Consider the following 15364-nt stretch of genomic DNA (forward strand, 5'->3'; position numbering starts at 1 on the left):
AGTAACCGACAACGCTGCACCTAACAATTTTTAAATCAGAATTTATTAGTAACAGTTCTATTGCTCTATTGACATCTAGATTGCAAAATTTGCCAGCTTCGGATTATTGAGGAGATTAAACGCTTGCGTGAACTCTGCCTTCATATGCTCAATATCCTCGTTCGCCTCCTGTTCCATCTTTGCCGATTCAGCCAAATACCCTGAAGCTAAAGAGTTCAGCCGCCTAGAGTTTTTAAGAGATTTGAGCAGCATCTTTACAGCGTCGTAAGAGCATCCAATGAGTAGTTGTACCTGCTCTGGCAAATGTGTAAGGACACCATCCTTGACGCCATTACCCATCGAATCTATCAATGGAAGTGTTACGTGGCCTAATTTATAATAAATCACAGGAGGAGACACAGCTCCGTCAACCTCAGTAGTAGCGCCGGAAGGCTTTTTAGGGTCTGCTGGCTGCTTCTTCTTGTCCTTATCCCTCAATGGAGAGGCTTGCTGAGTCTGGTCTCCAGACAAGCCTGCTTTGTACTTCAACAAGTGCTGTAGAACATCGTCTAGATTTCGACATGTGAGAGTAGAAAGGATCTGAGGCTCCTCCAAAAGAATACTCTTCCCAGAAAAGGTATTGAAGAAAATTTCGAGCTGAGTAGCTTCTGCAGTAATAAAATCAAGGCCGCTCGACGGCAAAATGGCGCTCTGGAGACAGCCGGTTTGTGCTGCCTCCTTTACTTTTCCACTAGGAGGTTGGTTCTGGTGTGCAGTGGAAAAAGCTGCAGTAGGCTCTGTCTCAAACACGGCCTTTCCGGAGTTAATTGATGCTTCAATGTGCTGCATCACTTGTACAAATGTGGCCGAACAGGACTTTATTTCTGACTCTGAAGAGACGCACGAATCTATCAGTATCTTGGTTGACTGTTCATCACCCAACAACTTCACCGCCATAGAAGAGGATGGTACAGTGGTATTAGCGACACTCGCCGCAGATGATGCTCCGCTAGTTGGTCGCTTTTTGCCAGCTGCCTGTGCCCTGGCAGACCCATCTATTGTGCTTCCAACAGGTGATAAGAAAGATAACAACTCTGAGATTTGCAAGGATGCACAATATGATACTCGGTTGTCGCCGGCCCACGATGGATATAGAGATAGCAGAGTGGCTGGAACAGTCACAAGAAGGCAATTAGATATAGAGAGAAGTGTGAGTAGATCCTTATTAAGAGAGTTCAGAAGGCCCTGGCTGGTGCTAGTATACTCTGATAATGACGTTTTGATTTCCTGCTGCATGCCTAAGGCTTTTTCAGGAAACTTAATCAGAGCCGGCCTGAAACTATCATAAATCTTAGCAAACCTCTGGGAAAAAGCGTCACAATTGTTTTTATATCCTTCCTTGTACACTTTCCACGCTCTCTCAATGGACCGATATGTGATCTCAAAGGAGCACGCACTAAATTGTTTGATTAATGTATCAAAAAGCTTGTCGCGTTGGACCATCAAGTCATGAAGCTGAGTGCGCGCTTCAGTAACTAGCTGGTTTATGCTGTCATAGGCTTCGCGGTAATAGTGCTGTAGCAACGAAAGCTCATCTTGAAAGGAGGAGTCTTTGAGGCGCTTAATCTTCATGGCAGGCAGAACCATCTGCTGCGTTGGCGAGGCAACGCATTCCTCCACAGGTGTGGCAGGCCGTAGATCCTTTTTTGAGGACTCTGCTGTCGAGACAATCTCCATTCCATCCAATTCGCGCGGCTCTATTACTGGTAGTTGCACAGTAGCCAGCTCGTCATCACGAGGCACATAGATGGGCTGAAAGAGGGTGTACGTGGAAAACATCTGCTCCAGTTCTGCCTGCAGCTGAGTGCAGATGTCACATTCGATAGAGGTATTGTAGAATGCTTTCATCCCAGGTTTGTAGTTAGTCGCTCGAGAGAAAAACTGTTGGACCTTAGAGAAAATGGTGCTGGGGAGCTCTGAAATGTCTGCAGCATGTAGGTCGATAGTTCTGGACACTAGATTGGGTTGTTGTGTTACTAGTCGTTTTGGAGAAGAGCCTCTGGTGGGTGAAATGCGATAGCCAGGTGGAGAGCAAAATCGCTCTCGCACTTCTTCCTGATAGGTAAACGGTGTCTGCAAAACTGTGGCCGAGCACAGAATGTTCAGAACAGCTACGATCGCACCAATAAGTGCCCCTGCAAAAGAGTTAAATGCCTTCGACCTTTGCTTAAACAAGTCATAGGAAGTAAGAAACGTGTGATGCCTGTTAATAAGTGAGAGTTCAAATGGGTAGAATACGAATTGCAAAACAACCGTATAAGACAAGTAATAGGCTATTTGTTCAAGCTCGAAGCTAGCTTCTATTGCAGAAAGAGTATTAGAGAACACAGAATTTAGCGATGTCTTGTTTGGGCACTTGGCTGTCTGCATGAATATCTCTCGTATCGCACTCATCCGTTCCTTGAATAAGAACAATCTATTTAGGGCCATTGTTTTAATGGAGATACACTTCTTCTTCATCGCTTCTACTGTTGACACCTTGGCAGAGTATTCCGAATTAGCCAGCTTGACAGCCTGAGAAACGTTTTGCATAAGGTATTTGAAAAATAAGAGATCAGTGTGAAGACGACTGTAAGCCTCTTCTCGAAGCATGCCTATCGTTGCAAGGAGCGACTGTGAGGCTGCTATAGCAGGATGGATCTTAACGGTGCTAGCAGCAGTATCAACTAAAGGCTGAACTTCTCCGTAATTGTTCCGTAGCAAACTTACCGCTAAGTCTGCCACGGCAAAGTCAAAGGGGCCTGCACTATCAAGCCCAGACCATCCTATTGCTTGCTTTGTAAATGATTGCGTAATGCGCTCGGCAGAGTTTATGTCATTGTGAATGAGTGTTGAGAAGTTCTTTTTAAGGAGAACTTTGCATTCAGCAATAAACGCGTCACAGGCATATATGATGGTACGATCAGCTTGTTCTGGGAAAAGGAGTATGTTTTCATTAACGACTGCATCAAACTTTGTTTTGTATGCGCTTTCTGTGTGCTTAAAGAGTGGGTGGGATGCAGAAAGCTGTTTTCTTAGACGCAATGACGTTACTATTCCTCTGGATGAATCAAACGTTAATTCAACAAAGCGGTCCAACCGCTTGGCTGATAAAAGGGCGAGAGACTCCTGGAACAGACGCGCCTCTCCTGTGGAGGATACTGTTTGCTTTCCTCTCGATGGGGCTCGAGCTCCAGATCCACTGGCAGACCGAGACCCCGAAGGCGCTGCAGCACCTACAGGTACCTCTGGGGTGACGGTGGCATCCAGAATACGCTTCCGCAAAGACAGTATCGTAGACATTGCTCGGTTCAAAGTTCTGTACTCTACCCCAACATACTTGCTGCATCGCGATTCTATCTGTGCGACTTCTGAATGTAAAAGCTTCACAGTGTAGGGTACTAACGACGTGCGCAAGTCGTCAGAGATGGTGAGTATTCTGCGGATGTTGCCCATACTACGGGAAAGGATACTGGAGTACGTTTCTGCAAGACGAGACATTATAAGTGCAATAACGTGAGTTGATATGTTTCCAAGGACAAGCTTTATTGCTAGACTATCAGAAGACGTATAGGAACGGCAGTCCATGATGATATCAGAGGTTGCATTTGCCATTGCATCTGCTTGCTGACTTTCTAAGCTGTGAGCTGCAGAGGTGGAGCCTAAAATATTGGGAGGACCCACCATTCTTTGTGACTTGGAGCTCCCTGGAGATATAATGGACCGATATCCAATCGAACATGCCAAGTCATTCTGCGACTCTTCAGCAGAGCTACATGGCCTTGCAAGGGTTAGAAGCTCGTCAATCCTATCCTTATTGCGTGCTGCAAGAGAATTTTCTATTATCTGAGAACCCATGTTGGGAGATTGTCGATTGCCCACAGTGTTCTTACTAGAGAGACGCTTCTCACTGTTGGCAGAAGCAGTCAGTCTCTTTCCTTGACAGCTCAATGCTACCACGGTCTGCTTCAGCTTTGTGAGAGTATCTCTAGCTCTGTCGTAGACGCAATCACTAAACATCAAGTCGTCCACACTGACAGAGTACTTAGGTTGTGAAACTATTTTTTCAAAGTTTAGCAATGTTGGAGATTTAGTAAAGGCTTTCAACAATGAAGACTTTGGCGGGGGTTGAGAGACGGCCTTTTTGGCATCTTTTGTGGAGGAAGGAGGTGCGGCTGCTGGGGGAGAAAGAAGTGGATTTGTTGAAACAGGCATATCTTGGCCAACCGTAAGGGGGACAATTTTTAGGTGCTCGAAGTCTAGGACTGTGTAGACGAGCTTTAGATATACGTCGAGTTCATCAAGGGGGCGTTCGTCTGGAACCTTGATTCCTGCAATGACCGCTTCTACATAGTCTGGAAGTTGTGTAGCCAACACGGGCTCGACAGGCCTTTCATCTTCATCATTTCCATCCGGCCTTGATTCTGGCCTTGATGTACTGGTCTTTGATTTTGGTGCAGCCTTGGCCTTTTTAGCTGTCTCCTTTTCCCATTCTGCCAGTGCAGAAGCATACGCCTCTGTTGCTACAGAGTTGAGCTTCTGGAGGTAGGCGCTTCTGTAAGAAAGAATCGAGTCTTTGAAATCGGAAACGGCCCTATTGTATGCAATTCGTTCTCCGTCCTTGTAGAGTAGACGAAGAAGGGAGTGGTACAAAATCAATCGGAGGTCGGCAGGTAAGTTTATGAAGACGCACACACACGTCTTATCATAGGGGACCTCCTTGGAGAAGAGAACCTGCTGATATCTAGGAGCAATAAGACTAAAAATAAGAGGCTTTTGTTCAGGGACTTGTGCGGCTTGCTTCCCTTTATCTTTCTCCTTATTGCCAGGCTCTGGTGATAAGAGCTGCGTAAACTCTGCCAGGACTTGAGCTGGGGTAGCTGCATCTTGAAAGTAGCTAAATCCGTATGCGCTAATATACGCCTTCATATCCACATCTTTATCAAAGTCAGGTGGCTCTAAAAGTAAATGGTGAGCTGAACTAGAATCTGACTCAGCGGCCTGGTCACTTGACAGTGGGCGGCCCTTAGAGGATGCCCGCTTCTTGTCCTGATTTGGTGTGGATGCTCGATTATTTGCTTTACTATCTGGCCTGACATTGGAAGGTGGATGCTGCTCAATTTTGTTGGGAACCGTTTTGGAATCGTCCTGTATGTGCTCGTGATTTTGTAGATCACTAGCTGTTGCCAATCGATTGATAACACCAATGTCTGCACTGCGTTCGCTGATGAGATCAGTCAGTTCTGTTATTTGATACTCTGCGCAAGACCAGGGCTCGGCCAGGGAGCCCGTTGGAAAGGGAACATCTCGTAAAACAACTGCAGCGCAATCTACCAAATCATCAACAGTGACATCCTGAACAGGATTCTTCACTAGTGTATCATTGAACAAAGTAACAGCAGACAGTAAGGTCTCATCCCTGTCCGCTATTGTGCCAAATAAGGTTAGAAATGCAGACTCCTTCAGTTCTAGACTAAATATATCCAGTAGCGTGTGTAAAACTTTATTCCCAGTAGGCGATTGATTGGTCATGTTAACAACTGCCTCTTCGCGTTGAACGATGGCGTGTTCCAGCGCATCAAGTAGCTTCTTGGAAATTTGCTTGATCTTTTGGGCTTCGGAGATATCCCACACGTTCTTCACACGCGTGCTGATGTATTCCAAGCATTTGGTGGATCTACTCCAATCACGAGTAAACCGCTCCTCGATAGCTTTCAGTGCGTCATCACAGAGCCTGCACCAGTTGTCCTCTAACAGAGTTGTGTGTTTGACTGCCGTGTCGGCCGCTGCACAGAGAGATATAATACACGCGATAAAAAACGAGTTAGCGTGTACTGTTCTAATCAGGGTTTCCTCGATAAGAGATAAGCGAAGGTCCCACCTTTTCTTCCAGTGAGAGAGGGTTTCCGTTATGAGAGCCCTAAGGTCATCACTCAGGATATCAAGCTGCTGCAATGATTCGAGTACATCCTTTGTGCTTTCGGCAAGTGACGTATAGACATCGTCGACTGTAAGCTTGAGTTCCTCTAGCCGGTACTGCACATCCTGTTTTCGCGGCAAGAAGACTGTCTTGACCAAGCGTACAGCCATATCCCTAGGATGCTCTGTTCTAATAGATAAGTCAGTAATGAAATTAAAAAGCGTTGATGAAAACTGTTGCAGTGCCGTATTAACGTCTTGGATGGCTGAAACCATCACCGGAGAAAACTCGTGCTCATGGTGAATGAAGAGTATATACTGTTCCACAAAGTCGTGAACAAGTTCCATTTTCCGTTGATGTATTATTCTACGGCACAATCCTCTACCATCCTCCATACACAACAGCGCTCTGTTATGACTGGATGTAATGAACATCAGCATTGAAGTACAGATCCGAGTGATTCGTTCCTCAACCTGGTGGACGATATCTCCAATGTATGCAAGGATTTCTCCCTCTGTGCAGCATGCATTACCAAGGCCCACCGAGAGCGTCTTAACAGCATCTGTAACGACCTCTCGAAGCATAGATGCTAGGCCATCGAAGCTTGAGCGAAGCTTTGTAAATACCATGATGACCTCGGCCTCTATTGTCTGCAGCGACGAATTCATTGCATAAGGCCGTACTCCTGGCTCTTTCACAAGTCGCAAAAACCGTGCGTCAACGCCTGACAAGTAATCCTGAAAAGTCATTCGCGCACGATCGAAATCGACATATAGGGACGAGAAGATTTTGTCAATATACTGAAGAAAGCTGTCAATCAGCGCTCGCCGTCGCTGCTCCAAAGAATCGGTATACCGTTGCATACGTGTGAGCTGCTGGCCTGCACTGTTATCGTATTGTTCAGAAGGATTGGCTGGATCCTGAGTAGCTAAAAGCTCAAATTTCAGGAGAGACCTACCGCTTAGGATGGTGGGGGGCTTGCCTGCCATCGAATACGATAACCGCGGGGGCTCTGGAAGCGAGCTGTTGGGCTTGGACGGGTCAGGTCGGACAATTTTGAGGGTTGTTGATGAGTTGGCCCATTCCTTGAGAGCTTCGAAGCTCCGGGGAAACTGCTTAATCGCGAACGGTTGGCTCTGGGTGCGCACTCCATCCTTTCTGGGTTTGGAGAAGACCTTTTCACAGTGGAAGCTCCTGTGCAGGTTTGCCCCATCTGCAAAAAGATCCATTCTTATTTTTAAAATACTTAATGAGCCTTACCACGGGGACAGAGTTAGACAGGGACTATAGGATCCTTCAGATGGCCGGACAAGGCGCCTTCGGGACAGTTTACAAAGCAGAGGCCGTGACCACGAGGGAGCTGGTGGCCATCAAGCAGTTAGATTACTCTGACTTCAGTGACTCCGAACGCGACGCCATGCGCCAAGAACTTGATGTAATGCCTCTTCTGTCCCATCCACACATCGTCAACTACAAGGCCGTAGTCATGGACACCAGAAACCAAAGAGCATATATCGTTATGGAGTTCTGCGAGGGCGGTGAGCTCTCCGAGTTTATTAGAATGCACAAGAACAAGAGGACGAAAATCCATGAAGAGATCATTTGGAAATTCATTGCTCAATTGGCGTCTGCTCTCAACTACATGCACAGTCCCTTCAAAAAGAACTCCACGGTCTCGGGGAAGATCATGCATAGAGACCTGAAACCGCAGAACATAATGCTGACGAAGACAGGGGACTGCAAGATCTGCGACTTTAATATGTGCCGCTCTGTGCAAACAGCCCGCGCCAAGACTCTGGCCGGGACTTTAGCGTACCTTGCCCCCGATGTCTGCTCGAATGTCGGCTATACCGAGAAAGCTGACATGTGGTCTCTCGGATGTATCATTTATCAGATGTGCGAGTACTCTCTTCCCTTTTATTGGAACGGCATTGAAGATATCCATAAAGATCTGAAGGACATACAGTATAAACCCATAAGCTCAGACTATAGCAATGACATGAAGGGGGTTGTTAGCTCTCTTCTGGTCCTGGATCCTGCTCTTAGATACTCTGCCAGCGACCTTTTGAGCCATCCCCGAGTCTCCAGGTACTTACCTGATCAGACAGCCCCCAGTCAGCAGCATGCACACCGCTCCCCACCTATTATCGCTGCACCACCGCCAATCTCGGATATAATGGCTCCGTGCCCAATTTATGAATCTGATAGCCCTGCTCCTGCGCCGGTGCTTAACATACACCCCCCACCGCCCAATCCCAGTGCCTTCTGTGGTCCCGGAAGCGTGGGACACCAGCATCCCAGCTACAAGCCGCCCACCAAGCAGCAAGCTCCTGTTGTCACGGGGCCCAGAAGCCTACAGAATGCAGGGGTGATCAAAACTCCTGCATATAAACCACCGAAACGCCTCTAAGCCCCTTAACTCAATGCTGTTACCTAATAAACAATGCATTTACCTTGGCAACAAATATTTGGAGGCGCGGTGGTCATAGAGGAGTGCGTAGATATGCATTACGCTGCCATGAGAGATATGTTGTCAGCAGACGCGTTACCAAAGTGTGAGGTGGATCTGGAAAGGGACATGTTGCTTGTAGACTTGCCGAGTGAGGACGATTTCATGCGTCCCGTGCCAGACTTACAGACGTAGATACGAAGAAGGAAGAAGATCAGTGCTGCAACTGCACCGACTAGAAGAATAGCAAAAATAGAGGTGAATGCAATGTTGACTGGTGCTGCGCGACGAGATTCGATTCTATTAACAACAAGAACACCATCCTTCGGCTCCGCGGACAGGGCTGCGGGGGAACGAATACAAATGCCGTCAAACTTTGTAAATCCGTTGTTACACATGCAGGTGTACTGGTCACCAGAGATACTGAGACACGTGTTAAGGGGCCCGCCACACATGCCCGCATCGTTCATCCTGCAATACTGGACGCTGCAGTCGGATCCTCCGAGCCCATTTTGGCAGGAGCACAACCCTCTCTTGCACTGTCCGCCATGTTTGCAGAACGAATCTTTAGTGCAGACGTTGCAAAATTGGCCTGTCGCATTGTCCTTACAGGAGAATGAATCCGGTGTGCTTTTTCGACTGGAGCACAGCGACCAAGAAGTGCAGGCCTCCATTAATATGTCGAAGACCGGCCGGTTGCGGAATGCAGAGTCAACCTTCCAGGTGCCCTTGACAACGCTGGCTGCGTCGCTGCTCCAACAGAACTCCAGGTTGCAGTCGTTGAAGAGCTGGATTGACACGTCTGCACCCTGGACATTACTGAGCCTGGCAGCACGGTAAGGCATCGGCGAAAGGAACGGGAGCCTTCCCTCGTCCATATACCAGTTGCTGCTGGGAGAGAACTTGAAGTATCCACTAGACCCTAGAGACTCCTGTCCATATGTGTCCACTTTGCATAATTCAGACAGTGTGAAGTTCTGCACAATGCCTTGAGCCGCAAAAGCTTTATCAAAGACATTACTAAGAGAAGGATCAGCGAGGGACATGACACCTGCAAAATCGGTAGCATAGAGGCAGCCTGTGCACGGCGTAGGCCTGGTCTTGCTAGTACTGAGGCCCCCGTACCAAGTGATTGTAGATCCAGACTTAGCAGTGCCACTGAAGGATAGAGTAGCCATAGAGTGCTTGGCAATGCTTGAGCTCTGGGCCCCAACAAACAGACCGACACCACACGTGGCATCTGAACTTGCCAGCGTTCCCTCAGCATAGCTATAGCGAATATCCATTAAGTTTGATATCCTTCCTGCATATCCTCCAACATTACAGGATTCTTCTGCTAAACATGTGACACCGTCCTGACACTTAACGTGTATATTCGCATACGACCAGGTCTTATCGCTATCGAAGGTGCCCACGCCTACTGTTGTAAAGCCAATGAATCCGCCAACGTTGTATGACCCTAGATTCCGAGAGACAGAAATCTTATTTGCAATCGAATAAGAAAGGTAGTGGCGTGACGTGTTTGAAAACCCGGTAAACCCGCCAATAGATGCATATCTACAATTGGTAATAGTTGCTCCAATGCTACTTGTGTCAGAATATGTATGGCGAACGGTGGAAAACTTGGTGTATCCAGATCCGCCGCCGATGTAAACATCGCCAACCTTATCGCTACTGCCTTCAACGGCTTTGCTGTAGACGATGTTTTCTCCTACCGCAAAGACAGTTCCCAAACGAGAGTTGATACTTATGCCTTGTATGCCACCGATGCCCGCCGTTATTCCGTGAGTCTTCACAGCGATCGTCTTATATGTGACGTAAGTGTTACGCATGCTTACATAAACCAGGGACCCCGCAACGCCCCCAACAGCCACCACGTGCTCCAGCTCGGTATTCAGGGCTTTATCAGACATTACGTCGACGTTGTTTAACACAGCGCAGCAGTCGTGTATCTCACCACCCATCTCGTTAACAGTATTTGAAACTGTTCTATGCGCGCCGACAATGCCGCCAACCTTTGCCGAGTTCTTGGTATAGACCTTAAGAGTATGGATTCGTACGTACGAGTTGCCTATAGACACGAAGCTATCGGATCCTCCACGCATCGCATCTCCAACAAGGCCACCAAGATGGATCTCAGTTGTATCCGATGTATCTGCAATGGCTATTGTGTCGAGGTACACACGGCCCCCGATAATCCGCCCAGCCGAGAGGGTCCCCACAAGTCCTCCCGCAGCAACGTGGCCTTTTCCGACCACCGTAGGAGACGCATAGGAAACACAGTCGTTGATGGTCATCCTGTTCACGATGCCGGCGACGCCTCCCGTGTGACAAGCGGAGGTGGCGTCAGACGAACAATATACCACTGAAGACGATGACAATGAGCGCAGCCTGACGCTCTCAGTGGGAGTGTTGTCATGATTGACAATCCCTCCAACTACGCCTCCAACGTAGCACTTGGAAGTCTCAGTAGCCGAGCAAGAGACATTCGAGGTTGTGCTGTCTATGTGCTGGATCGCCTGACAAAGACCCACAGCACCTCCCACAAAAGCACTTCCGCTGATTACTTTGCCCTTAACTAGTGCTGCGGAGGCCACAGAATACCGGAAAACCGCATTCTGGTAGACAACACCAACAAGCCCACCCACAGTCAAGTTAGTGACTGCCTGAGTGACCGTGGCGTCGACTATGCTCTGGCTACCAACGGCCAAGTCAGTGAAAGTGCACCCTCCTTGGACTCTCCCAATCGTTCCACCAACAGCAAAGTACTTCACAAAGATCGTGGTTGTCGTCAAGTTGACGTTGCTATAGAGGCCCGCACCAGCAACAGTATTGCACTTGTAGTCACCTACAGCACCCCCAATAAACAACCTCGCGTCTTTGTTGTTCCCCAATGAGGTTACGCTGAAGCTCCCCTCGACCCTAACAAGGTAGAAAACAGTGTCAATAACGCTACCTGCCACAATTCCGGCTCCCGTATCACTCTTTCCGCTAGGGTTAGCCATGGTTATACTTGCGTTGGCGACAAAAGTCACATCATAAATTTGGGCCATATTCAGTTGAGCAAAAAAGCCAACGTTGCCCGTCAGCTCTGCGCTGTCAAACGTGATATTGCGGATGCTTTTTCCCTGACCGTCAAGAACGCCTGTGAAGGAGCTCACCGGGGTCCAGGGCTGCGTGAGGACTATGTCATTTTTTAGACGGTAAAACCCGTTGAGATTCGTAGACATGGTACGCAGGTCCTCCTCTGTCATGACATCGACCACCTCCACCTCTACGGCACAGAGCATGAAAGCCAGAAGCCAGCAGAGGAGAAGTAACATTTTTTACTCTCGAATTAAATGAAGTTGAAAAATGTACACCGAAAATGTGTAAACTTATTAATATAATATTGCGCGTTTGATGCCTGTATGGCCCTGTGCCTTTTCTGGCGCTGCCTGTTGTCAAAATGGCATAGGGTTGCTAACTAAAGTTCTCTTTGTAGCCGCTCATCAGACGCTTCAGACGCTCTTCAATCCCCTTCTCTACAGATTGTACTGCTTGTAATGTGTCTGTCAACGATGTTCTTATTTGTGCCCCGATGGGCTGATTCGAATGGATCGGGGTCGCAATTTTGGGTTCGTGATCAAGCGCAGCTGCTTTGACAGCCTCCTGCGCAGAAACTATTCCCAGCTCTGCTACTCGCGCTACATCAGGTGCCATCACCCGAAGCCGCTCTAGGCCAGCCATTGTGTATCCTGTTTGATATCCCTGCATAGTATCGTCCTTGTCTTCAGTATTAGTTGCTTTAATTGCACCGCTAATCATTCGTGAAGCAGTGTCCACAATGCTGCTCACTGGGACCTCCTGTGCAGCAGGAGCGGGAGGAAGCTCGGCCGCAGTTTGAGGTAGGGTCACAGTGTACTTGTTATAGTCTGTAATATAGTTGTCAGCACTTGGTCCAGTAGTACGCGCACGAATTGCCTTAGTGAGGCACGCCTGAATGTCGTCCATGCAGTCTTTGACTCTTCTCTCGTCCGTCGTCAAGCCGGCTACAGTCCCCTTCTTACGGATTGCTTCCAGGACATCTTCTACTAAACCCAGCACGTGGTCTAATAGAGCAAGCGACTCCTCTCGTGTCCCCGGTTGTTCAGTAGGCTTTTGCATTTCGTGGATGGCATGAATGGCGAATGCACTGCCTGATTCTGCGCTTCTACGCATAAAATCTGCTGTTGCTTGCTCAAGGGGAACACTAGTTACATTTGTTTGATATGCGGGAAATACAACTGTTTCGGAGCCATGATCTGCAACCGCACGCTCCAGGTTCTGGAATGCAACCCGAAGAGAGCTAACGTCCAATTTTATTTCCTGCAAAGTAGCGGTAGCAGAGGCCAGCTGCTTTTTTAAACTGTCCAGCTCTGCTTGGGATGTAAGATTCTGATGCTGCAGCTTTTTGTGCGACTCCTTTATCTGTCTCACCTCGCTGACCTTTCCTGAACGCTCCTGTTTGAGTACCGTGTGCTTCTTTTCGATCTCTTTGAATAATAGCATCTTGGCCGATAGTTCTCTTTCCTGGCGCTGAAGCTGGCGAAGCTTTATTTCGTTCTTGAGCCTTGCGTCCACTGCTTTACGGAGTTCATTCACGAGAGACTTCACCTGTGCGTCTTCCAAAGAGCGGGACGCCGCTTGCTTGTTGTAATTCAACGCCGACGCTATGGCTTCTTCGGCTTGCCCCTTTATTTCGGCGTAAAGTTTCTTTTCTAACTGGCTGATATCCTCCTCGTGAGAGTTCAAAAGCCTCTTTATGTCAGCCACGGGGATTGCACTCTTGGCTAGAGATCCCGGTGCTGTGGTTGTTGTCCCAAGCGAAGCCGAGATTATCTTCCTTATGTCAGTAGCACGCTTCTGTGCGGCCATCATGTGTAATTCAGACACCAGAAGGGCCTCCTGTCCTTGACACTCTAGGTCTGTAATGCGCGCTAGAAGCTCGTCTTTGTAGAGAGTGGCGCGCTCTAGTGCTTGTGTCGCTGTTGTTAGCTTGTCTTTTAGAGCCTGAAGGTCCGACTGGGAGGATGGCTGAGGTAGATCAAGCGCAAGAGAGTCAATGGTGCTTACCACATCGTCCTGCTCCGACGTCTTATCCGTCATCTTTGCTTTTGGGGCGTCTAACCTTGCATTGGCCCTGAGGGTCTCGAGAAACCTATTTGCTAGCATAGCTGCTGTTTCTTGCTGACGGCTAGCATCAGAAAGCTGAGTTTTTGGGGAGATAACGACATTACCAACAGTCTGTAACGAAACTTGATCTTCCGAAAGGCCTGTGTTAGAGGTTGCAAGAGCAGACTCTGCATGTAAAGAATTGAATACGCTGGGGCTTATATTTGTTTCAACAACAGGATCTAGGGACACTATGTTGTGCTTTACCGATATTATATGCGCAGTATTGTCGACACCGCTGGAAGCCAGAGCAGCAGGGAACGCATCGGTGCTCATTGTGTAAACAGGACTATGTGCATCATGAACATACGCCTGGCCTGTGAGCTCATTCACCTCTTGGACGCCATACATAGCGGGGTCTACAACGTGCGTGATACTCGGCGGTTGGTCAAACAGCTCCACCTCTGGTCTCAAGGAAGTGGATGCTGGGGATACAAAACCTGCTGGTCTGGGCTGGGGCACTTGGGGAGGTGTCTTTTGCTCATGCATGGTGCTGTTAAATGAAGGATATGACCCGTCATAATGGGGCTCAGACGTCTTTGTGTACTTGTTTGAGTGCTTATCTTCATAGAGCATGCCCATGTCTGGTTTCATATCATCATCTTTAGTCCCTAAGTCTTGAGCGACAGGTAAAAGGGGAGAAGAGATCGAGGGGCGAGAGCGGATAGTAGCATCCAGCGCCTTTTGCAGTTCAGAGTCTATGAGATCTGTTACTTCTATAGGGGGGTTGACTGGCGGATGCATGCGATTCCTAGCTACCTTGGTTGTCTCAAGAGAAGTCTTGCAAATATGCAACATTGCTAAGAGTGTTTCAGCGTATTGACCAGACTCGCTGGAGCCATTAAACATTCCAATGAGGACGGGCCTAGCGCGAGCCAGAATGGGGAGTACAAGCTGAGTTATTGGGGCTGTAGGAATAGGGTTCGCGCTGATGAAGAACTCAACTGTCTGCCCACTTGATGCTATATCCAGCAGCCCAGTTGTTAGCGCATGAAGAACTGGCCCAGGTGTAGAGTCAATAAGGGTGACAGTAGAAATTGCCCCATTGGCTTGATTGTAAAGCTGTATTTTGAAGCACATGGTAGAGCTGCTAGGGGCTGGCTCCGCTACACCAGTTGTTTCTCTCTCAGTATAGTTCTTGCTAAGATTGCGGACATATTCCAAAAGCGTTAAGCTTTGGGCCTTGTCGGCCAGCTGGACCTTTGTAATCTTCATGTTGTCTATTGTCGACTCAAAATCATCTTCTGGTGCAAAGTGATCGATAATGACATCATCAAAAAGCTCAAACGCTGAAAAGGTGACCGAGTGGGATGAGTCAACTAACCCAGTTACCTCTGTGAGCAAGGCCTCAAGTATACCGGCCTGATAAGAAGAAAGCCTGGTCTTGCCCGTCCCCTGGGTCCCCATTACCAGGATTGTGGACGACTCCCCACTGGACAGTGTTCCCACGGTGGTCCGAGCAAGATTGTCCACAAATGCCTTGCTTTCATATGCTTCCACGATTGTGCTCATAGAGAATTGCTTCCGCCGTCCATCCTTGCCGCAGAGAAAAAGAGACGTGCCATCTACCTCTAGATATCTGGGTCGCGGGTCGGAAAGAACAGCGATTGCTTTAGTGGCGTACATTTTTAAAACATCGCCTGCCACGCTTACTGCATAATGGATCTTCCTCTTCCGTGTGAGGTAGCACCCTTTCCCCAGGCTCAGACTGAGTCCATGCGCTTCTGCCCCCCAAAGCTTCTGCCAATAATATCATCGCAGGTACTCAAAACAGAGGCTGCAAG

The 15364-nt window shown here is 48.3% G+C and overlaps 4 protein-coding genes across 4 annotated transcripts; 1 reads left to right on the forward strand and 3 right to left on the reverse strand.

Moving 5' to 3' along the window:
- Window positions 1–75: 75 nt before the first annotated feature.
- On the reverse strand, window positions 76–7167 carry GL50803_00111886 (uncharacterized protein; the record flags this gene model as incomplete). Its single annotated transcript, XM_001705155.1, has 1 exon — window positions 76–7167. One exon carries the CDS (start codon window positions 7165–7167, stop codon window positions 76–78), a length of 7092 nt encoding a protein of 2363 aa, XP_001705207.1.
- Window positions 7168–7187: 20 nt separating this feature from the next.
- Window positions 7188–8348, forward strand: GL50803_0013921 (Kinase, NEK; the record flags this gene model as incomplete). The annotated part of the gene is made up of 1 exon (XM_001705157.1): window positions 7188–8348. One exon carries the CDS (start codon window positions 7188–7190, stop codon window positions 8346–8348), a length of 1161 nt encoding a protein of 386 aa, XP_001705209.1.
- Window positions 8349–8446: 98 nt separating this feature from the next.
- On the reverse strand, window positions 8447–11710 carry GL50803_0013922 (uncharacterized protein; the record flags this gene model as incomplete). The annotated part of the gene is made up of 1 exon (XM_001705160.1): window positions 8447–11710. One exon carries the CDS (start codon window positions 11708–11710, stop codon window positions 8447–8449), a length of 3264 nt encoding a protein of 1087 aa, XP_001705212.1.
- A 139-nt stretch (window positions 11711–11849) lies between these two features.
- On the reverse strand, window positions 11850–15206 carry GL50803_0016518 (uncharacterized protein; the record flags this gene model as incomplete). The annotated part of the gene is made up of 1 exon (XM_001705162.1): window positions 11850–15206. One exon carries the CDS (start codon window positions 15204–15206, stop codon window positions 11850–11852), a length of 3357 nt encoding a protein of 1118 aa, XP_001705214.1.
- Window positions 15207–15364: the final 158 nt, after the last annotated feature.

The sequence above is a fragment of the Giardia intestinalis genome, chromosome 4 (assembly GCF_000002435.2).
Source record: "Giardia intestinalis strain WB C6 chromosome 4, whole genome shotgun sequence".
NCBI lineage: Eukaryota > Fornicata > Diplomonadida > Hexamitidae > Giardia > Giardia duodenalis.